At 45.3% G+C, this 24,127-nt stretch overlaps 1 protein-coding gene across 1 annotated transcript in view; it reads right to left on the reverse strand.

The window, feature by feature from the left end:
* Positions 1–579: 579 nt before the first annotated feature.
* PAIP2B (poly(A) binding protein interacting protein 2B) overlaps positions 580–24,127 on the reverse strand; it is a 28,085-nt gene continuing 4,537 nt past the window's right edge. Inside the window, exons 2-4 of the mRNA XM_018560460.1 lie at positions 8,157–8,309; positions 4,928–5,104; positions 580–738 (exon numbers count right to left, since the gene is read on the reverse strand). Of these exons, the coding sequence (XP_018415962.1) occupies positions 682–738; positions 4,928–5,104; positions 8,157–8,300 (378 nt within the window). The 5' untranslated portion in view covers positions 8,301–8,309 and the 3' untranslated portion in view covers positions 580–681. The remainder of the gene's footprint in view (positions 739–4,927; positions 5,105–8,156; positions 8,310–24,127) is intronic.

Raw genomic sequence — 24,127 nt, forward strand, 5'->3', positions numbered from 1 at the left:
AGTCAAGGCCGGTAATTCAACTGCAGCATAATTACAATGGGTATACAGACTCGATGATTGTGTTTGCAGGAAAAATCTGAAGTCCGGGGTAAAAGCTTTCCATGGTGAAGTCTGGTAAAGAACAAGATGGCGCCTTTAAAAACTGAACACTGAAAAACAAATGGCTCTCACAAAATATGTTAAGTCCCCTAAAAATCACAAATGCTGGAATTCGGGTAACCATCTTCATGCTGGAAACTACAATCACATCTTCCTGTAAATGGTCAATGAAACAGATGGCGGTCAAGGAGTACGTGAAAAAAAAACGAAAAAAAAAAAGCCCATGATTTTATTTACGACTCTTCCATGATGTTTTCGATTTAAATACAACAGCAGGCGGCCTTGATGAAAATCGAATCCCCGGCTTTTGAAGGAAAAAAAAAAACCAAGTCCAACAAGCATACCACCGAAATATATGCTGTTAAAGGGGAGGGACCGGCTAAACGCCTGAAGAAAAAAGAAATTATCCCACATTTAATGTACTCGAGTCACAGTGTCGAGTTAAAGCATCGCTATTAACCACCTCCCCAAATATTCCCCTCTTTTTTTGTGCAGCTTTATCCTGAAGGTATAAGGAAACAGTCTTTTTGTGTATTTTTTTTTTTTTTTTTAGTTTTGTTTTTAAAAAGTTGCCTGTAATGTTCAATACTTCACTCCGGGAACAAACTCCTTTGCGTCGGGATTCAGGGTACTTTTGCTCTAAAATAAAATAGAAGAAAATGGGAAAGGATTAAAAACCAGATCATAAAAGGTGAAATGCTTTTTATTTTAGGGTCTATGTACAAACGGGCAGAGCCTTTCGCCCTGTACATTTTTATGAACCTTCAGTTTGTGTGAATAGACTCAGGATTGAAAGTTCTCAGTAGGTATGCACAGATACTAAAAACCAATATTTGCACTTTAATTTTTCAAATTGATTCAGCTGCGTAGAATCCCACGCTTGCTGGGGACCTTGCGGTAGCCTTCATGGAAACCATGGGGAGCCCGCTTACATCGCTTCTGCTGCCCACACATCTTGCGCTCCTCAGACCCTCCGCTACAAACATCAGGCTGGCACCACTGAAGCACAGCAGCAGCACAGAGGATGTAGCAGTTTCACAAAGTATTATTCTGCACTGCCGTATAATATATTGCCGGGATTTGTAGTCTTCTATAGCTGATGTTATTCTGCATTGCTATATAATGTATTGCTGTACTTGTCCCTGTACAGCTTGGAGTCAGTAGCGTGACTTATGGCTGGGTTCACACCTAGGCGTATCGAACATGCGCAGTAAAAAACACGCAACAAACACGCGTTTCCGAGGGCTACCTGGCTGTATCCCAATGGATACGCGAGGCAAAGACGCCCCAAAGAAGCTCCTGTACTTCTTTGGGCGTAGGGCGTTTTGTAGCGCGTTCATACGGCCTGTAATACGCCCAGGTGTGAACCATACCCATAGGAAATAATGGGATTTCGGTGTTTGAGCGTTTTGCAGAGCGTAGGAACGCGCTACAAAACGCCCAGGTGTGAACCAGGCCTAAGAGTCATTATAATACAATCAGCGATAGAGAACTACAAATCCCAGCAATACACTATAAAGCAATGCAGATTGGCAACCAACTAGAGAAGACTACAAATCCCAGCAATGTGTTATACAGCAATGCAGATAAATACTGTTATACCGCATTACTACATAATGTATTGCTGGGATTTGCAGTCCTCCCATTACCAGTGCCATTCTGCATTGCTGTGATTTCTACTCCTCTATAGCTTGTGGTATTCTGCATTGCTGTATTAGTTGTACAGCCACGTCACTGGCTGTATAATGTGGACACCTCATTTTGGTTGTCTAGCAGCATGGTCCTTTCAGGGCCTATAAAAGGAGTCCTTTAGTGGTGATGTCCAACAGGAGGGGACCTCCAGGTAACAGCCGCCAAAGACAAATCTACAGCACAGGATTAGCAATACCCCCACACCAGGACCCCAGACTTCAGTCGGGTATAAACATGCCTATTTTTTGTTCAACCAGAGTGCTGAACAAAAACAAAACAAAGTTAGAACAGATTCCTCCAACAATTATGAGCATGGATGGACGATTCCACAATGTTTGCATTGTATTCTGACAGTGGCGACCAGCCGCTGTCTGAATACCCAAACGGAGCTAGCAGCTGCAAGCTCCATTCGGCTGATCAAGGGATGCCAGACGGAAAGGGACAGACACCAGCACCCACTGCAAATGTTGGCCAGTTCATCAGGAACCAGTTGAACTTAGTACAATGTACCCTACTTTAGGCGAGTATATCTTGTGTCACAAGGTAAAAAAAAAAAAATGAGGATGGGTTCAAAAGGTTGGCAAGGGGACTGCACTTAAAGCTGGCCATACACCTTACAATTATTGTTCGGTTTCTTTAGTCCCGTCATCGAACCCCCTTCGATTTCCGCTCGAATACCCCATTATGCACAGACCCATGTGGATTTTCATTATCGTTTTTTAGCAATACTAACTGGCCGAATTTCTATCAACAGAACAGATTTTCGTTTGCGCATGTGCAGTGTTCTTGTTGCGATTTTTATTCACGTACGAAAAACGGCACTAACCCATCGATTTTCATACGATTCGAGAAATGTTGTCCAGCCTGACCGTACGAGAAAATTCAGCCAGTTGTACAGTAATTGCAATCGTTGACTTCACATCAACTGGCCGATTATCGTACGAAAACCCGATAGCATTGGTTTTTTGAACGATAAAATTGTAAGGTGTATGGGCACCTTTAAGGCCCCGTTCCCACTGCGCGATATGCAAATTGCGCATTTGCCGCGCGATTTGCATATTGCGCGATATCGCGGTCAAGCTTGCATTAAGCTTGAATCGCGGCTAAATCCGCTCCAAAAAGGGTCCAGCCGTAGCGACACACGACAGCAGGACCCTTTGCCCCATTGAAATGCATTGGAGCGCGACATCGCGGGAATTACCGCGCGATAAATCGCTCAATGTGAACGGGGCTTTAAGCAAAACGCACTAAAGCACTCAAGTGGATAGACTACCAGCTTATAAAGACGCCAATCGCCTCTAGACACCCAAACGCAATTTATTTTCAGTGTGCCCTACAAACAAAGTATGCTCCCATTATGCAATTTGTTACAGAGATCCGATAAGTGCACTGCAGCCCATCCCTGAACCTCATTTGTTACTGAATGTGATGGATGGCCTCACAGACAAGGTGGCTTGGAGGCAGGTGAGAGCACGACAAACCTAGACCTGGTCACAATTTGCATTATAGAGCACCCTGGCTTTTGGGGTTCCAAGGAAGATTTTGGAAACAAACAGAAGCTGTGTTCAGGCGACTGAAGGCGGGCAAAATTACTGTAGAGGAAAAAACAACGTACACATTTTAAAGATACTACTGTCGCATATACCTGAAATAATTTTTTGACAAGACTTCACATTTTTAAATGTCTTACTTTCATAATTATATACCACACACAGTTATGCGGATTTTGCCACTTCCCGCCATCTGTATATCAGGAAATGTGAATTGCACTCCATGCTGCAATAAACTCAGTCAGCCTTACAGACTTTTTAGACCAGGGATAGCAAACCGCAGGCCCTCCAGCTGTGGTGGAACTACAAATCCCATGATGCATCTCTTCGGGAGTCATGTCTGTGGCTGTGAGAATCTTGCAATGCCTCATGGGATTTGTAGTTCCACCACAGCTGGACGGCCGGAGGTTTGCTACCCGTTTTAGACTAAGAGGAGCAGTGAAGCACAGACAGACTAAAGGATCCTAAAGCACCACTGGCACGATCTTTTACATTCCAGAAACCTTGTCTGTTGCAATAAAGATTCCATCTGAAAGTAAACGAATAGAAGAGGTGGTGTACTCACCTCTCCGGTGCCCCCTACCCTTCCCCTTCATTCCAGTTCTTCAGCCTCCATCAGCATTCAACACGCCATGTTGTGTTGGACTTCTGTGTCCACTGTAGTTCCTTCCTTCAACTCTTAAGTTGTTACAAGACAGCGATGGGTCGAAGGAAGGAACCACAGCACCCAATGGGGTACACATTACAAAGTGTTAAACGTTTAAGAGTGATGGAGGTTGCAGCACTAGAACAGAGGGAAGGTAAGAAACATGGGCCATGAGTAGAGATTGCTTCCATCCCAGGGGAATGTCAGCTGCAATCTCTTGCGACTGTTAGGGTCATTTTATGCTGATTAGACCCATGGAAACGTATAGTCACCTTTAGTTCCAGCATGGTAAGGCCAGATCTGTTTTTGTAGAAGAATTTCTGCCCTAAATTCCTCTCCTCCTACAAAAAGTAGAGAAAGTGCATGAGTTCTCCAATGTAATCTTAGTAGTATGTAGTTCTGAAGCCTAGTGGGCAGTATGTAGTAAGGAGGAGCAGATGACCTTTTCCCATGATGCAGTGCTGAAGACTGGTGACCAATCACCAATATCGGTGGCGGCTGTGACGGAAAAAACAGTGGCAGGGGAGCAAGTAACACAAAAGTTTGTTGGTAGGTTTAAAGATACTGTTGCTTTGGTCTAATTGGGGGGCCATGTTTATTCTTTCCATGTGCAGGCTCTGCTTAGTAGTGCTTTAATGCTCCACCTCACAATATGAATCGACTGTTGTGCCAACTCACTGAAAACACTACAGGTGTCTTATCTGGTCAGCAGAGAGGCATAGTCATAGCAGAAAGCTGTCTGGAAGCTCTTCTAGAACTCTATTAACAAAACCACAGACAAGTAAACTTAAAATTGTGAAAGGAACGTCAAAAATTACTAAAATGCGAGCACTGAAGTGATAAACTATTCACTCTATGAAAATATATAAACAGAGTCCACAGAAATACGTTATTCTCATTCAGTCAGTGCCAACAATGGATGAGGGAAGACAGAACGTACCAAGATGTCCTCCGTACAATGAGTGTCATTGACTGAGAGACCATTTAACTGCTGCTGCAACTGCCCGACACCCTGCGGCAAGTCACGAGAAGGAATGAACCAGTCTTGATCTTCCTCATCCAGCATTTCCTGGAAGCAGCGGTCTAGAAAGTCCTGCTCCTGTAGCTCCTCTTCCACCTGATTGGGCACAAGAAAGAACAGTCACAAAAAAGCACAAGATTTCCCTGTTGTGTCCAGGAGCCACCTTTCTGTTTACTTTTCCGCTCTATTAAAACACTAAACACAAAGGGGGCGCCTTTCCTAGTGCAGATCAATTTATTTCAATAAGCACGAAATGGAAGAGAGATAAAATGGTACTCAAACATGAGTGTTACACAGGCATGGGATGGGAGCACTAGACAATTCCTAGTGGATGTCTTACTGCATGTCAGCTCCCATCCCATGCCTGTGTAACACTCATGTTTGAGTACCATTTTATCTCTCTTCCATTTCGTGCTTATTGAAATAAATTGATCTGCACTAGGAAAGGCGCCCCCTTTGTGTTTACTTTTCAGATTCCCAGCTTTCCCGGCTCCTTTCGGGGCAGCATCCTGCAGTATGCCTGAGAAGATTTCCCAGTGAGGAGTCAGTTAGTGGCGCTTCATTGTTTTTACTTGTTTAATAGAGCGGGTACAAATAAGAACTTCTGTCAATTGGAGACACTTACCGCCACTTCCTGACCATGTGATAACCATACATGGGGAAACGGACACGAATGATATTTCAATCTGTGCCCTGTGTCATTCACTATACTAAAGCTGGCCATACACTAAAATTTTCTTTTTTCAACCTACAGACTGAACTGAACAGATTCCTCTATCAACACTTACAAGTGTTGGTCAAGGAATCCCCGCTGTCTTCATTGTATTCCGACGGTGGCTGATGTCAGACCCAGCTGCATGCCAACAGAAAGGTTGCCAACAGCAGCACCCGCTTTGCAAATTCCAACCGGTTCACAAAGATCCGGCTGAAATTCATATACTGTATACCCACATTGTGTCACTGAGGGAGTGATATCCTGAAGCCAATGCCGTGTAACCTTCTCTCCATCTTCTTCTTGTATCACCAGTTACACTAAATGCAAAATCTGAAACTGATTTGTGGTTGTGCTCAAAGAATGCTTTAAATACACCTGCAACCCCCTAACCCATGACTGATGCCTAATCAGACACCAACATGATCTAAAGAACCATACTCGCTTTATTGGGCCACAAACATTCTACCCGTCGCAGATCTCACAGCCATGAAAACTAATCGGCCATCACCTATATTGCTCAGACCATATGCTCTTCTAGGCTCAGGTGACATTACGATGGTATATTTAGCATTTGTTGCAAACAGGGAGAACGCTTTAATAGCAGCCAAAAGTTTTGATTAGCATATATCTAGCCTTATGTCCATTAATGGCCTCACACCGCTACCCACAGCAATCAGATTCTTCCCTTCAGAAACAATAGGCACAATCTGAATGCCAAGGACAATACAGAGGGTTTAGTTTCACATCTAAGGTTTTGTTTAGAATTGGGTTTTAGGGTGTTATAGTGTTATTTAAATAGTGAAGAGATTTGGATTGAAGTGTCTATACACTTAGCTCTCTAGTATGCTGAACGACTTTGCTGCCGAGTATTTGTCCCCTAAAAACAGCTCGGCAATTGAAACTTCCAGGAGTGCCACTTTTCTGGGTCTCCCGCAGTGCTCACTAGTTCCTCTCTCCGACCTTCACTGCGGGGAGACTTCCACTGAGTGGGGACTGATAAGTGTAGATTCAACTTATGACTGCCATGGTCAATAGGCCAAAAACTGCTTTAACCCCTTCATGACTGAGGCCCTTTTTTCATTTTTTGCACCCATGTTATATTCCACATTTTATGCCTGAAAATGACTTAAAACCCCCCAACATTATATATTTTCTGAATGCCAAGACCCTATAGAATATATTGGTGGTAGTTGCAAACTTTTATGTTGCGCAATATTAGTGCAACTCCTTATTAAACCCCAACATTTAGTGAAAAATTTAATTTAATGCCCCAAAACACAACAAAATACAAATTTTTTAAATGACAAAAGATGAGGTTACAACGAGTAAAACGATACCCAACATGCATAGGTTACAAATTGCGTGCGTCCGTGAAACAGCGAAAAACTGCAGTACCCCAAAAAGTCAATAGAAGACGCTTTAAAAGCCCCCACAGGTCATCAATTTAGAGATACCCCAAAATACTGGCCCTAGAATTATTGCTCACTCCGGCGTGCGCGGCGATACCCAACATGTGTAGCGCGTTCGTCGTTTTCATACGTAGGCACACCCGACGCGTGTTTACGTGGTGACAAGCGTGCTCGCGGGGGCGGGGGACTTTAAAAAAATTTTTAAAATTATTATTAGATTGATTTTATTTAATTTTTATTGAAAAAGCTTTTTTTTTTTAACTTTACTATGAAGACGTCAGTAATGAAGGGGTTAAAAAAAAAAATAAAGTCACAGCTCCAAAGTGGAGCTCAATATGTAAGCCAATCTAAGAGAGCGCACCAATGAAGTCATCTATGTGCGCTTAACTGATCTTGACGATTTCCCAGTACTGGGGGCCTGTGTCAAAGTGCTTTTGACATTCATTAGAGCAGGGGATGTGGCAACCCTGGCACTCCAGTTGTGGTGAAACTACAAATACCATCAAGCTTCTGTCTCTGGTAGTCGTGCCTGTTGCTGTCAGAGTCTTGCAATGCCTCATGGGACTTGCAGTCCTACAACAGCTGGCGTGCCAAGGCTGGCCACCTCTGCATTAGAAGCACTTTTTGAGATCCTTCAGAATTGCAGGGGCATCTGACCTGTATCAGTTGCATCCCCATGGAGGGAGAGAAGCAGTTCTGATGTGCACAAAGCCCGGTCGACTGGCACTCAAGACTGACAAAACCATGAAATATAATAAAGTTCAGACCGAGCGTCACTGCTGCCATTCTACTTAACAGTATTGGTGTTGAGGATAACAGGATGTATATACAGATGCCAGGCACTTCTATTGCCACCTGTTAAAGAAATCAATATGATCCAGCTATTAAGAAATTACATTTTAATCTATGTGACAGATGTCAGAAGAACTCCACAAAGCAAAAACAGGACATCGGAGGAAGTGGAAAGTAGGGCATGTCCAATCAATCAGTGGTTGACGCTGCTGCTACTGACGTAGCGCATTACCTGTCTGTTGAAGTCCTCTTCGTTCTCCATCCACATGTACTCCGCAAACGGATTGTTTTCATTCTCGTCGTGTCCGTTTACCACCTGCTCGTCCTTGGACTTGTTGTTGGACGTGGAGTTCCCAAGATTTGAACCGTTCATCATGGCAGTTATCTGGCGGGGAGACAAACACATTAAGTACACTTACAAAACACACAACCTTCAGCTGTTAGCTGTGAATCACATGACAGATCAGCAGAGACAGGACAGGAAAGTGTTCCTGCGCTCATCAAAACTGTTAAGGTGCAACATGACCGCTACAACACCACGCTTGTGTATATAAATAAATGTCTATTCAATCTCCCATTTTCTCTACAATATGAGTGTGGAGGATGTAGCTGCTTAGAATTTGGGAATTGTGCAAATAAAAACCAAGAACTACAGGGCTCGACATTCACAAGTCACTAGGGCAGTGAAAGAAGAATCCTGGCGATTGGATCTTGCTAGGAAACAAGGTGGTGGCAGATGCAGCACTTCTCCCTCTTCCATGGAGAGCTTCCAGGCCGACAAGTCACACACTGCCACTATACAGCAACAGGCACAGCGGGTATCTCATCATGCAATGAGAGGTGTGTGTGATGCGTGTGCCGAGGCTTCTGCTCCATAGGAGCAATGTAAGCACAATGTGGAACAATGATCCCACATTGTGTTTATATTGGAAGTGAAATGATGTCCCAGCTCTAGAATAGAGTATCAGGTAGACCAGAGGTAGCTCTGTCCAGCCTCTGCCTGGGAGCAATAGATCACTGCTGTAGTGATCTATTGCTGGGTGATTGCAGCCAGCAATAGATTAGAAGTCCTCTGACAACTATTCAGAATTTTAGTGCATCTTAACACAAAAAAAAAAATCTGACATTTTATTGCAGTATAAAGCATGCCATGCTTTTAGGTAACAGTATGCATTTTAATGCACATTAATGCAACAGGAATTAGTGACACTTCAGTCTTAACTAGGGTTGCACAGATACCAAGTACAGTACTCGGTACAAGTACGAGTACATGTACCGATACTTTTGAGCTCCAAGACTACACTAGAGACAAATTCAAAAGTTAGGAGGCTGCTGTCATTTGTAAGGAGCACACGGAGCTCCTGGGATTTGTACATCTCTGTTTTAATGTATGATTTTGTTTTTATAAATATAAATAAAGGGATGCACAGATACCAGTTTTGCGAGTACTGGTACTTGCCGAGTACTTACAAGTACGAGTACTGATACATTTTTGTTTATTGTCATGTGACAGTTTTTCTAAAACAATACAGACTAATGATTTCAGGACAGTGGTGGAGCGCCAGAGCCCGGTCCCAGCTGCAACCGCTGCAACCCTGGTAGTTCTCATGAAAATGCCAAGTATCTGCACTGGTACTCAAAAAGTATCTGTGCATCCCTAGTCTTAACTCTGGAAAATGCATTCAAATACCTTAACTAGGGATGCACAGATACCGTTTTTTCGCCAATACTCCTCTCCCAAAGCACAGCAGCAACTATGTGTGTGCCCTGCTTTGATCTGCTCCCTCAAATGTATTCAACAGAAAATTGCTGACAGCATACAGTAAAAGTACTTCATGTATATCCCCCCAATACCCTCTCCTGTACATTGAGGCTAAATTTACACCTGCGCAATCCGTAATCGTGCACGAAATCATGCAGATACAGAATCGCCCACCAGTATTTTCTAACAGCACCCCAGTCGCGCCGGGCAGATTGCGCGGTTTCCTGCACGCAAAACTGCCTGTGCAAATGAACACAATCGCGGCAAAAAATGCCATGCGTCGTCTGTCACCATAAAAAAAAAAAAAAAGTACATATACTTTTTTTTTAACAATTGCCACGCATCAATCGCTGTGTGCATGATCGCGCAGTCCCTGAATCGCCCATATTTGAACCTAGCCGTACAAAAACAGAATACAGACAGACAAAGTTAACAAGTCTGAATAGGAGAGCGAACACGCACATCCATCCACTCATAAAAGCACCTCTCCTATGACTCCCACACTGCGACTGACAGGTCAGGAGTATCCTAGTGCGTCATTTCTCCTATGACTCCCACACTGCGACTGGCAGGTCAGGAGTCTCCAGGTCTGTCACGCCTCCCACGACCCCACACTGGGACTAGCAGGTCAGGAGTCTCCTGGTTGGTCACGCCTCCTATGACCCCACACTGCGACTGGCAGGTCAGGAGTCTCCAGGTCGGTCACGCCTCCTATGACCCCACACTGCGACTGGCAGGGCAGGAGTCTCCAGGTCTGTCACGCCTCCCACGACCCCACACTGGGACTAGCAGGTCAGGAGTCTCCTGGTTGGTCACGCCTCCTATGACCCCACACTGCGACTGGCAGGTCAGGAGTCTCCAGGTCGGTCACGCCTCCCACGACCCCACACTGGGACTGGCAGGTCAGGAGTCTCCAGGTCGGTCACGCCTCCTATGACCCCACACTGCGACTGGCAGGTCAGGAGTCTCCTGGTCTGTCACTCCTCCTTTGCACCTACACTGCGAATGGCAGGTCAGGAGTCTCCTGGTCGGTCACTCCTATGACCCCACACTGCGACTGGCAGGTCAGGACTCTCCAGGTCTGTCACCCACCCTCCTCTGATTGGCGGGCATGCAGCCTCATGTAAATGAGCACTAGGTTAATTGTACCTGCCCCCTCACTGTTTCCTGCGTTTGCCTGACGGGAAATATTGTTTGTTTCATTGCACGAATGTGACGTGCAGCAAACTAGATAATCCTCCTCTCGGTGGCAGGAAGGAGCACTGTTTCAGAAGGGACTTGACTTTGCTGGCCCATAAAAACAGATTACAGGAAAAGACGTAATTTAAAAACTTTCAGTGGTTTAATAGAGCTTACGGAGATAAGGACCCTGGAGTTCTTTAACCTCTTGCCATCCGCCCGTTAAGAAAAAACGGACGGACGGCTGACTCCTATCTGCGGGTTGCCGTCAGACGGCAATACTTAAGGTGACAGTAAACTCAGGAGTTAAATCCTAAAAATTTATTCAAGTCCCCTATTAACAAAAATGTATATAATTTGCAGGGGTAAAAATTTCAAGTCCTGAGCTACTAGCCAGGCCTTAGGAGTTACTCGCCACCAGTTGCCCCAACTAACCCTTACCCTGCCCTTAACTTCGCCCCCTAAACACACCCTCTTATATAATCCTATAAATTACACTGTTAGATGTTTTATGCAAAATAAAGTTACAAAAATAAATATTAACAACTTTATTACCATAATGCTCCCTGCCGCCACATATAAAATAATACACTCTCCGCCCTGTTCCATGCACCAAGGTCTGCAGACATTACTAATCACTCTGTTTTCGACCCGGAGCTCAGTGAAGAGCTGCGGCTGACAGAACAGAGAGCCCAGCAGGAGCAGCTGCTCCCACTAGTCAGGTACTGACTCAAGCCTGACTGAATTTCCACTCGCCTGCACTGCATTTCCACTCGCCAAGTGGAAATTTTGAGCCCTGCTATTTGTGCATCAGACAATAAGAACTATCCTTGTCGCACTCCTTACCGATATGTCCCTTGTAGTGGGGGTGCTGGCAGTGACTGCGGATGGTGCTGCGAATGTCAGCAAAATTGTAGAAATGTCACCAGCACACCAATCCTTTTAAGATAGCAAAAGCTTCATTTGTTGAAGTTTTGTCATATGACCAAACAAATAAATAAATCTTTGCACATAATGAGTTCTAGTAATGCTCCACATGACCTGAACATTGAATTTTTGCTTTATTTGATCACAAATGGCGCCTTTTCCCTCTCCCCTCACCTACTGACACTCCATTATCGCCTGCCTGAGAGCAGTGTTATATTACGGGGTGATATCCTGTGCGGTGATCTTTGTGAATTTCTTTTTACACCGATTTTATCATGGCTTTTAAAACAATGCTGACGTTGTTATAACATTGTAGTGGTGGAACGCCGCTATTTACAGAGAAGGCTACATGAAGCATGTCATGTATTGGGTACAGGAGATATGAAGGAGCCTTATTAAGAAAATGACTTCACAAGAGATAAACAATTCTGTAAGTTGAACCCAATGTCCCAAATAAACAATGACCTCATTTGAAGATCAGGGCAAGGCGCCTGTTCATGCCATATGCGGTGACCTGCATCTTCCTGCACAACACACGTTATTTTAGCATGTGGACATGGTGTGAACAAGCATTAAATTAGAACGCCAGAAAAACTTTAACCCTTGCATTGGGGCTACTCCCTGGGTTAACTGCTGGTTTTTGTCACAGTGCTAAAATATCAAAGTCATAGTCACCTGTCACAGAGCTCCCCTCCTACACTGCATCATTGGAATCTTCCTCGGCATCGTCACTCTATACACTGTGATTTACTGGACCTCAAAATGATGCAGAGGAGGGGGAGAGACGCTGGAAGGACCGATCCAAGAACAAACCCTCTAGGGCAAAAACTCTCCATATCATCCCTCTCTGACCCCCTCCTGTCAGGCATCTAGTTTTGTAAAGCAAATTACACTCAGAGTAACCCCCCACACACCCATTCATGGCTCCCAATGATGCCGTTTCCTCCGACGGGGACCACTAATGTGCTGAAGAGTAAACCCTTGCCAACTGGTCCCCTTTACTCCCTTTGGCCCAACATCAGTATTCTGGATCCGGAGAGGACCCCCTCCATTGGACTGCCAATAGGAACTGTCCACATCACACAGGCAGCAATGTGGACACCTGGAAGAAGGACCCCAGCAGTAGGCAAACAGTCAGACCTGGCTCTGGGTGATCATGTGACCGTGGTGAAAAGGGGGACTCTGTTTTGGGGGAGGGTTTTTAGCCCCGCGATCAGTGGGATGTTTATTCTATTCCGGAGTTGGGCTTTAAGGGTTATTCCAGCTGGAGTCAACTTAATTTCACTCCTCTGTGTAAGTTCTCCAGGGTTGGTCCACAAATCAATACCATTTCATTGGCCCCACGGTCGTGCTAGTCAGCAGCTCTCCCTGATTGCTGCCATGTCTGTTGGTCTAGACCAGGGGTAAGCAAACTGCAGCCCCTCTGACTAGGGAGTCATGCCTGTAGCTGTCAAAAGTCTTGCAATGCCTAATGGGATTTGCAGTTGCACCACAGCTGGAGGGCTGGATGTTGCACCCCTGTTATAGACCAACAGACATGCCAGCAATCAGGAAGAGCTGCTGACTAGCTCGACCACGTGGCTGACTAAGTGGCCCCGTTCTGGAGCTTTTCCGCAGACCTCAGAACAAAGGCATAACATTTGAAGAATCTTCTACTAGAATAGAATGTTAACACCTATAACACGCCTGTTCAGTATCATTCCTAGTTACTGCTGAACCTGTATTTGGGCCGGGACACTTGTGACGCTCACGTGTGACTTCTGTGCAATTACCTGCATCGTAACTGTTTACAGCCGGCTACAAAACAGATGCGGTGCCATTTCCTGCAGAGCCGACATGCTGAGGAAGTGGCTGCTCTAGAGAGACCTCCTTCCGGGGAAAGTTAAAGCAAAAACAGACCGTGCAGACAGCCCCTATGTATACATTCTATTCCATGCACATAATCCACAAGGCAAAGCTGCAAAAGTGAAATGAGAAACATTGTTCAGTCAGGTTCCCCTTTCAATGTGATCAGTATTTGTAAGGTAGTGACAGTGCTCAAGTGCCGTGCGGTGAGAGCAAGTAGCTGGTAATCTTCAGACCAATCTTCCATCATTAGGCCGACGCTGTACATGGGTCATGTCGAAAATAAAAGGCGTATGTCACCTTTTGTAAACATTTCAATACATAAATACATGCCCCCACATCAATAAGAATAAAGAGCATTTATTGGCCCCCCAGGCCTATACAGAGGTAAAGACCTTTAGTTATGGGGCATTGCAAAAGACTGAGCCACAGGCATGATAGGATTTGTAGTCTCACCACTGCTAGAGTGCCAAGGTCACCTTTCCATGCACTAGGCCTTGCAGGCATTGCTTCTTTGCCGACTCGGCAAAGGATCCAAAATAGGGTGTTGTGGTCATTCCCCCAAGTCTGATCACATTGGTGTTTACTGGTACAGAAAAAAAGTGCCTTTTAACAACCTAAGGGCCCTTTTGCACGGGTGGTCCAATAGTTTTGGTGACATCACGTTCCAATAAACAAACTCTTTGGACTGCAATACTGGGTGTGCTGGTGACATTTATTCATCTTTATACTGCGTGACGGCGCCATCCGCAGGTCACTACAAGCACCCCCCCTCCCTCATTCAACTTTGGGTTTTTCCCGGTACGGAGTGCAACAAGGTATATCTTGGTTTGCACCATTTTTTCTGACCGGACCAGAATGCAGGCATTGATTTGCCACGAGATCTGGTGCGGGCAATCGCACTGTGGCCGGTAGGCGTGGCTGCCTCCAGTGTCATTGACTTCAATACACCGCCATGCCCCCTCCTGCCCCAGATTGCAGCGAGCCTGCCGGAATGCGACCCACTGCGTTCTGGCACAGAATCGGGTCGGAACGCACTGGGGCTGGTGTGAACGAGCCCCAAGGCCTACCATAAATTTGCTACAAATTGTCATACAAGGTATGGGCTCCTCTCCCTGTCCAAGCTTAGCTGATGTATTAATAGGGTGCATACATGGTGACACCTTCTTCCTGTGTTCACTAGACTATAGATCAGAGTCACACAGGGAAGAGTATTTATCATGCAAAATCACATCGGATCCAGTGCAAATCGTATTCCAAACCACTTCTGCTTGTATGTAACCCCCGGGCTTCAACCCTGACAGTTCTGTAAACATCGGGAAATGATTATGTGATGCAACAATTTTTAAAAAAGCACATTCCACATTTTTTCAAAAACGAATAAATGAACCCACATTCATAAAAGAAGAAATGTGCATCTATTACATTCCGGTATTGGAGCCAGTAAAGTATTGCAAGTGTGATTAATGATCTTTAGTGCATTGCTCAGGCTTCTGCAGACTATTCGTCCAGGTCTGTACAGAGGTGGGGTTCTGAATTAAGCTGCACTTCCCCAATACATTGCATCTTAAACCAAACACTTTCTACTAATTCTGGATTGAGGGGGGAAGGTTTAGAACCCTGTTGTATTTTTACTGCTGTCGACTCCTTGCAATGCAGCCGGGAAACCAGCTGACTGAGTACAGTCTGTACTTGATTGGCTTTAAGGTCTTGTTCACACCTAGGTGTATTGCATATGCGCGTCCGTCGCGATTTGCGGTAAAAAAGTTGCGCGACAAACGCGCGTTTCCGAGGGCTACTTGGCTGTATCCCAATGGAAACGCGCAACAAAAATGGCCCAAAGTAGTACCTGTACCTTTTCAGGCGTGGGCCGTTTTGTAGCGCGTTAGGGATGGGCTGAAATACGCCAAGGTGCGAACCAGACCCATTGAATACAATGGGATTTAGATGTTTGAGCGTTTTGTAGAGCGTTCGTCGAGCGTAGAACGCGCTACAAAACGTTCAGGTGTGAACGAGGCCTAAGAGTGCAACGGGGGTATCAGGCCCAGGGCCACCATCAGTGGGGTGAGGCCCAGGCTCCAAGCAAGATTTTTGTTATTGATCACTATGTGGAGAGTATTTGTTAAAGTCCCGCTCTCAGCTCTCCAATGCTCCAGTATACACGCAGGCCCTTGCTGTCCTCACTGGATATAACTCATGATTTCTTTTGCTTACGTTTGCCATGGGGGGGGGCGCAGAATTTACTTTTTGTCCCTTAGACAGGAGGCTAGAGGGAAATCTCCCAAAACGAAGTCCTAATTCTGGATTTTCTCTTGCATGGTCTTGATTGCAATGGTCATTAGGAGTAGGACACAAAGGGCTAATCCACCCCAACAGACACAAAGTGCAATGCAAACTTAACTAAGGTTCCAACCCTTCCCTACACTATCCAAAACTAAAACTCTTTTGGCTCTAGAAGCACTTTAGGTCTCCAACCTAAATAAAAATTGTATAACAAAAAAAGAAGCACTCTATGGCCCATTCACATGTTACTGGGCTGTTAGCACAACACATGTAGCATGTGGTACCATGCACTCGGCACATTGATCTCGTTTTGCAGTGCAGCATGCGCTGAAAAAGTAACACATGAAACACATTTTTTCCACCGTGCGTCAACGCAAACTATTGTCGTGCCCGCACATTTCCACACATGGCTGCCCTGAGGTGCATTGGGGAGCCAGACAGATGAATACTAGGCAAGTTGTGCTATAGCATGCGTAATCACACAATAACATGCAATTAGTGCAACAATCTGGTGTTAATGGGCCCTTAATGTATCATTATAGAGTACACTGACTACTTGGGATTCACCACACTTTACAACATAAACAGCATATGAGGATTTCTTGGCAAAAATCACAGAAACATTCAATGCACAAGTTGGCAACTGATTACAAGCATACCCCGTGTACTGCTGTCACTATCAGAACACTATGCCAATCCAAAGAAAAAACATATTTATACTCGACATACCCGCAACTTACATATATGGAAAGGTACAGAACTCAATTTAAATATCTCAAGTCCACAAAAGATTCTCTGATGGCTCTGTGCTGCGTTGTATAAATGAAGACAGATCTAAGGAGCATTGCTTACACTGTAACATCTGGTACCCATGTGTTTTATCCTGCAAAAGTGTTCAGACAAACAAATACAATGACAGAAAGCTGGCCAGAGAATGTAATGCTGACGTGAACCAGAAATTTCTGCTTCGGAGAACAAGCTGCTCATACGCAGGCTGCAAGAACCGTGCATTGTGATTAAATCTCAGCTCCGGGCACCTTCATGTCTATACTTTCAAAGGACTTCATATTTTTGTACACCTACTATATTAAAGGATAGGTGCACTTGAACACCAAGCACACATTCTTTCTGCCTCCTACCACCAAGCTAAATGGTCCCACCTTCTGCAGATCCGTACTTACCGAGATCTGATAGGCGCAGTTCAACTTTGGTTTACATCCAGTGCCGCAATGCTGCCTCTGCTGGCCGCACCTGCTCATTACAGCCCCATAGGCTTCTATGCAGTCAGGAGAGGGAAACTTGTAGCACTGGATGTCAATAGGGGGGCAGCAGCCCTTGGATCTCGTTAGGTACAGGTGAAGCGGCTTTATTTCTGCCAGGTCAGCCTGATGAAGGGACCCTGCGTGGCCCCGAAACATTGTCAACCTTGTGACGATATCCATCAATAAAAGGCATTTGCTTTGACACTTCTCAGTGTGCTGGTGACATCTTGTCTCTATACTCCCCCAGCATGAAGTACAACTCCCACTATACTCCCAATGGAAGATACAAACAGCAGTAATAATACATTTCACAATGCACCCAGTTAATAAAAGGCAGACTTCCTGTCTACATGCACTCAGCCCACAGGCGTTACCTCCAGGAAGGCAGCATTGCAGTGGACCGCTGTGATTGGTCATCACTGGTCACATGGCACTGTTTACATTGCCAAGGCCCTTCATTACAACAGAGGGAGGGGAGAGTAAAGGAACTCATGAATAAATGAGTCATCCATTCATCATTTCCTACTGGGGGGAAAGCTGCAACAGCCACAAAAACCTTTTCATCCCCTCTCCTCTCTACAGTATATGTCAGCTCCATTCCAGCTCTGACCTGTACATTAACCCCTTCACCTCCCTTATACGTCGCATCTGTACATTAACCCCTTTACCTCCATCCTCTCACCGTATGTGATCTGTACATTAACCCCTTCGCCTCCTTATCCTGCACATTAACCCCTTTGCCTCCTTATCCTGCACATTAACCCCTTCGCCTCCTTATCATGCACATCTGTACATTAACCCATTCATCCCCTTATCATGCACATCTGTACATTAACCCCTTCACCTCCTTATCCTGCACATCCGTACATTAACCCCCTTCATCTTCCCGCTGTATGTGATCCCTACATTAACCCCTTCACCTCCTTATCCTGCACATCCGTACATCAACCCCTTCAGCTTTCCACTGTATGATCTGTACATTAACCCCTTCACCCCCTGCTCCCTCTGTCTGTGACCTGTACATTTATTGTATATGGTGCACCATGGCAAAGCTCTATAAATATTACCCTACCTCAATACCAGCACAATTCTTCATCTCCAAAAAAAAGGGTGGCAACTTTTCAAAAAAGGGGTCATTTCTGGGGTTATGGTACTTTCCAGCCATTTATTTGCTGTGTATTATAACAAAGTGAAAACCTTTTTCCCCAAAATGTTTGGTCTTTTATTACTTTACTGTAATAAAAAAAAATCAGTTATTTTCCCACTTCAGGGAAAAAAGTAGTAGATCCCATCGCACTCCTGACTGGTATTATCCAGCCCACACGAGAAGGTTGGGAGGTCCTGTAAGTGACCGTGGATGCCTCAGCATTCCAAACAAAATAGACCAAAAAGTCACTCGCACTCCAAGGCAAATGAAGGTCAATTTCCTTTATTGACCATCGTGATGTCACATTTGATAAAAGCGGCATTTTTCGAAACAAAGCGGTCCCTTCTTCAGGCAAACAAAAAGCTTTTTGTTTGCCTGAAGGGATCGCTTGGTTCCGAAAAATTGCTTTTATCAAATGTGGCTTCACGATGGTCAATAAAGGAAATTGACCTTCATTTGCCTTGGAGTGCAAGTGACTTTTTGGTCTATTTCATTCACACCTCTGAACGCACACCAAACCGCATGTCACGAGCGTGCGTCGACACTTTCAGGGAACGCGTTAAAAACACGTGTCCCACTTGCAGTGCCGTTTCTTTTTCATGGCACCTCAAACATAGCCGGGAAAAAGGCAAACGCAGGGACAGAAAGCACGTGACACAAGGGCCTTACAGTGGGGGCCCAGCACCATTGCAAATATCATCCAGTCTATACGGTCATACAGCATATAAATCATATCTGCCAGCTCAGTATACCGCGAGCTACAGCTCGCGGTATACTGAGACCGCCACAGCCAAGACGGATCCAGACACTACTGTTGAGATTCCCCACCCCCCCAGCTGTGAGTGACAGTGGGCTCGGCCTATCTAGAGGCTGCTCCAGCTGTATCTGCCCCCTCCCCCGCTCGTACCACCAATCAGCGCTGGAGGATCGAAGCGGGGAGGTGAGTGAGTGACAGTAACGGCTCTCTGCAGGCACAGGATTGAGAAGTGAGCAAGCGACGGTATGTGTTCACTCACTTCCCGAGCCGACGCGACAGTTTCATTGCCACACGTTGGCTCGAACTATGAGGATGAGTGAACTATGAGGATGAGTGATTTTCACTCGCCTCATAGTTCTCCTTTAGGGCCTGTTCATATGATATCAGGTCCTAATCAGGTGCGGATCTGCAGACTGATGTAGTGCGTTTTTGATGCGTTCCAGTAAAAAAAAAAAATATATATATTTTTTGCTGGAGTGGGGCTGTTAGTATGTTAGCTGCAGTGCGTTTTGGACGCGTTTGCTGACAAAATGTGACATGCAGTATTTTTTCTGTCGTAAGCTGAACGGATTGCGCACGTGAGAACTGGAGCCCATAAAACACATAGGGATACATTTTGAGTGCAGCAGCGTACGGAGCCGGTCAGCACACAAAACGGACGTCGTGTGAACAGGCCCTTCAAGCCAAGGCTGATTCATAAATATATTCTGCAAGAAAGAGCATGTGAGTGAAAAATCACTCCTCATAGTTCTCCTTTAACTACAAAGTTACTAAATAAATAAAAATACGCCCCAATTATTTTTATGAGGCCAATCAGCAACCATTAAAATTCTCAGTGGTCAGATAACCAGGAATGGGAAAAGTTCATGTCATAGTAAAGCATGCCGCTGCATGTCCCTGAGCATGCAAGTCCTCACAGGCCTCTATGACACCGTACTGCCATGTGTACACGTTCACCATTTGTGTCTTACACATCCAGCACATTTCTAATCTGTACGTGCAATACAGCAAAAGAAAAGAAACTTACAACCACTACGGCCCGAGTAAAAACACTGACACGGCCAGATAACAGCTCAGCAGAAGCTGCACGTCGTGTCATGCTTTTCAGGGCAAGCATACGGAACAGCCAAATAAGCATGATCTACGATTACTACACAGCATGGCGGTTCCTGCGTGTATAGCAGAAACGCAGTAACATTATATCACACATATATCATCGGGCAAAGATGACATGCAGTTATGTAAAAGGTAACATCAAATTACTCCGAGGAACAAAGACCATACACCAGGGGTGAGCAACTCCGAGCCCTCCAGCTGTGCTCTAACTACAAATCCCAACATGACTCTGGGAATCATACCTGTACCTGTCAAGTCGTGCAATGCCTCATGGGACTTGTAGTTCAACAGCTGGAGGGCAGGAGCTGCCCAACCCTGCCATACACTATGCTGACATATGGTGGCTCAATTTTTGCACATTGTCATGCTTCCCCATGGTGCGAGGGAGGATGCTGATATAATAGGGCTACTCTGATGTGAAGAGGACTCTTGTTGTGAAGGAAACTCCTAGTGTTAGGCCTTGTTCACACCAAGCGCGGACCAGGTGCAGAGCAGTTGCAGACCGGATCAAAACTGCGCCCAATCTATTCCAATGGTATTTTTTGCTCCAGTTCACATTGCAGCGTGCAGCTCCAGAGCAGGTGAAGAAACTGCAGCAAGCCCCATTTTACCTGCGCTGGAACGCATGCAAACGCATCAATGCATGCAAATGCCCAAACGCACCGAAAGCCTATGTTACAGAACGCATAAAAACCGTGGCAAAACACACTGCACTGCGTGTGCAGACACCTGAGCGGATCTGCTCTGCATTTGGTGTGAACAAGGCCTTAGAGGAAGGATTCTGATAAGGGAGGAATCCCCGCTCTCACTCAGCTATATATCCAGCCCACCTCAGCTGACACTCAGCACCAGGCAGCATATTTTGAATGGCTGCCCAGCATGAGGACTCAGTGCTGCGCTAGGGGCGAGTGCTGTGGAAGGCACGCGGTGACCCACTGAACATGAGGTTGTTACTCACTTTTGGGTCACCACCCACCAGTTGAGAACCACGGATCTAGAAGTATGTGTTTGTATAGATTGTCATTACCAGAAATTCCCAAAGGTGCCTTTGTTGTTATTTTGAAGGTATGGATAAAGTTCCTCTTTAACACTTCCAGTGGGGCTTCCCCCGCTCTGCAGGGGTTAATGGCTCATTTTCAATACAGAAGATATACTCAGCTGATCCTCGGTCCTGCAGTGGTCAGCACTTACATCTCTATCCTCCTCTGCTCCCACTGTGGTATGGCCCTCAGCCTCCTCACATCTAATGCAAGTCAATGAACCTGCATTAGACACGACTATGTCAGCGGGGCTTAGACCGACAGAGCCAGAGAGGAAGAGGCTGCAGGCACCGGTCTAGCATCCAATCGGGACTGAGGATCAGGTGAGTTTTTTTATTATTCTTTAGGCCCCTAGACCAAAATGAGCACTTAGCCCTTGCAGTGCAGGGGTAGCCACAGTGCAAGGTTTTCTCTTTAAAGAGTAGCAAAAAAAAAAAAAAAAGTGCATGCAAACAAAATGATACATATGAATGTCAACCCACGTGCATACACACAAACGCATGCCTTGAAGTAAACCAGCCAACATACTGTCACAAACTAAGGCAGATTGTGCATGACTGGTATTAGGAAACGAGGCCTGCATTAGATTGGACTGCGCTGGAAACGTTTGTAGTATTTGCGTCTCATATCTACTAAAACAATCTATAGAGGTTTATCCGCACTGAGCAGTGACCAAAACTACAAACAAGTGTGAACACTTCAAGCGGACCTTCACTCAGATCTTCAAAATAACAACAAACACACCTTTAGAAATGTTTAGTAATGACAACCTACAAAACACATACTTCCAGATAATTGCCGGCTTTGTATTCTTTGCATTCCTTATTTCTCTTTTCTTCCCCAGTCTTCTGACAGTGGCCATGTTAACTAAGGGCAGATTACTAGCTCTCCTTTTTACTTCCTGGATTTCTGGGACATGCGACTAGGACGTGTGACCATGCACATCCTCTCAGGGGAGGACAATGCCTTTCCCCTAAGATCTCCTGAGATTACAGATGAGAAATGCCTCTTCAACAATGCTCTGCCGATGGCAAGGCAATCGCAGTGTGCATTGTTTTGGCAAACTGAAGTAATTTTCCCTTTCAAAGCAGGAAGTGAATGTTCTGCGAGTGTAAGTATTTCACAATCACAGCATTTCACACCTGACATGCCTATGTTATTATTAATCATCATATATAGAGGGGTGCATTGGTAGAATTTGATTTTTAAAGTGTAAAAGTCCGCTTTAAATAGAAAATATGAAGCATAGAGCGGGGGTCACTGAATGTATGACCGAATGGTGGCCACGATTGCCAACCTGCGCTGGATTATGGCTGGCTGTGGATGCACTGGCCTTCGAGTCCGGTGAATCCACTGCCAGCCATAAGACAGCACAGGCCCTCTCTCCGCTTCAGTCATTGGATGCTAGGGCCAATGAATTCAGGCAAGGCTGGCTGCTACAACTACAAGGGGTCCACATGCAGACCCTCAGACCAGACCCCGCTTTCTACACACCTGACAGCCCAGCGGATCCTTGGTGGACAAGAGAAATACCAAGGATCCAGGTTCATCTATCCAGGGTGAGACCATGCCATACTTCGTCAACTGGTGGATTGAGCACCCACCATTAGATGGTCGCCGGGTAGTATTTGTGCTCGGGTGTCCGGCACCCCAGGACGCACGGCATGAGGAACTTCTCCCTTATGTCCTAATGTGGATCTTTCAGCTCTCTGCACAAGATGATTGTTTGCAATCCATGAATACACACATTCACAACAGCACTGCTTCGAAGGTGTTTGAACATCACACTAAGCACAGTTAGGGGGCTACAACACATTTGTACGTCCCAGACACTGGGGGGGGGGGTTTATCAAAACTGGAGCAGACAACTGAAGAAACTGAATAGAGAACCTGATTGGTTGTCATGCCCAGCTGCTCCAGATTTTGTCTGCTCCAGTTTTGATAAACCCCCCCAGTGTCTGGGACGTACAAATGTGTTGTAGTATCATGACGACAAGTGTGATATTATTAGAGTAAAGCAATACTTGAAGATATTCTGCACGGTAACTCTAGATCTTCGATGATGCTGGAATACTTGTACCATTTAGGAGCCAAGCATTACCTCGCGGGGGTGGGGTTTACCAATTACCCCTATTTACAATAACAAGATTTAGATACAATGCAAAGCGTGGAATCGATGCGGATTAGTGCGGAGGCCAGCCTAGAACAAATCGATTCATCCCCAGACTTTGGTCCTATTATACATGCCCTCCTTCCCATCTTGTCTTGAATTGTATTGTAATGTCTTCCTTATATTGTAAAGCGCTGCGCAAACTGTTGGGGGCATATAAATCCTGTATAAAAATACATGCACAGTTTTTGGGACCACAGGTCGGGTTTATTTACGGTTGTATTAGATTATGGTGATATTTTGTTTGGGGTGTTGTAGTTATATGTAACCAATATATTGATGAATGTTTTTGTATAGAAAAAAAATGTCTGTTATTTTGCCTGAAGACATAAGTGGGAACCTGTTCTTTCTTTCCACTGATGTATCTTCTACTGCACTCCACATCTCTCCATGTGTGTAAAAGAAGAAGTCTCAATGCTGTAGATTAGCAGATGGCTATCCATACTGGGCCTTTTAGCTCCGTTGCATCAAAAGGCAAACATTGGGCACGTGAAAATGTATAAACAAGCAAAAGATGCGTGCTGGGTATGCAAGAACCCCCTAAACCTAAAAATCCCAGGTGCATGGAGCTCGGAGTGCACATCTACAACACATTCAAGTCAACAAAGTTAGTAAATATACTGGAATTACTCTGCCTTCTACACAACTGAGGATCACAGTACATTCATTGCCGCGAGATCCCAAATCACACAGGATACTCAGCATTCGCCAAGAT

The sequence above is a fragment of the Nanorana parkeri genome, unplaced genomic scaffold, assembly GCF_000935625.1.
Source record: "Nanorana parkeri isolate BGI_ZX_2015 unplaced genomic scaffold, ASM93562v1 scaffold456, whole genome shotgun sequence".
In the NCBI taxonomy this organism is placed as follows: domain Eukaryota; kingdom Metazoa; phylum Chordata; class Amphibia; order Anura; family Dicroglossidae; genus Nanorana; species Nanorana parkeri.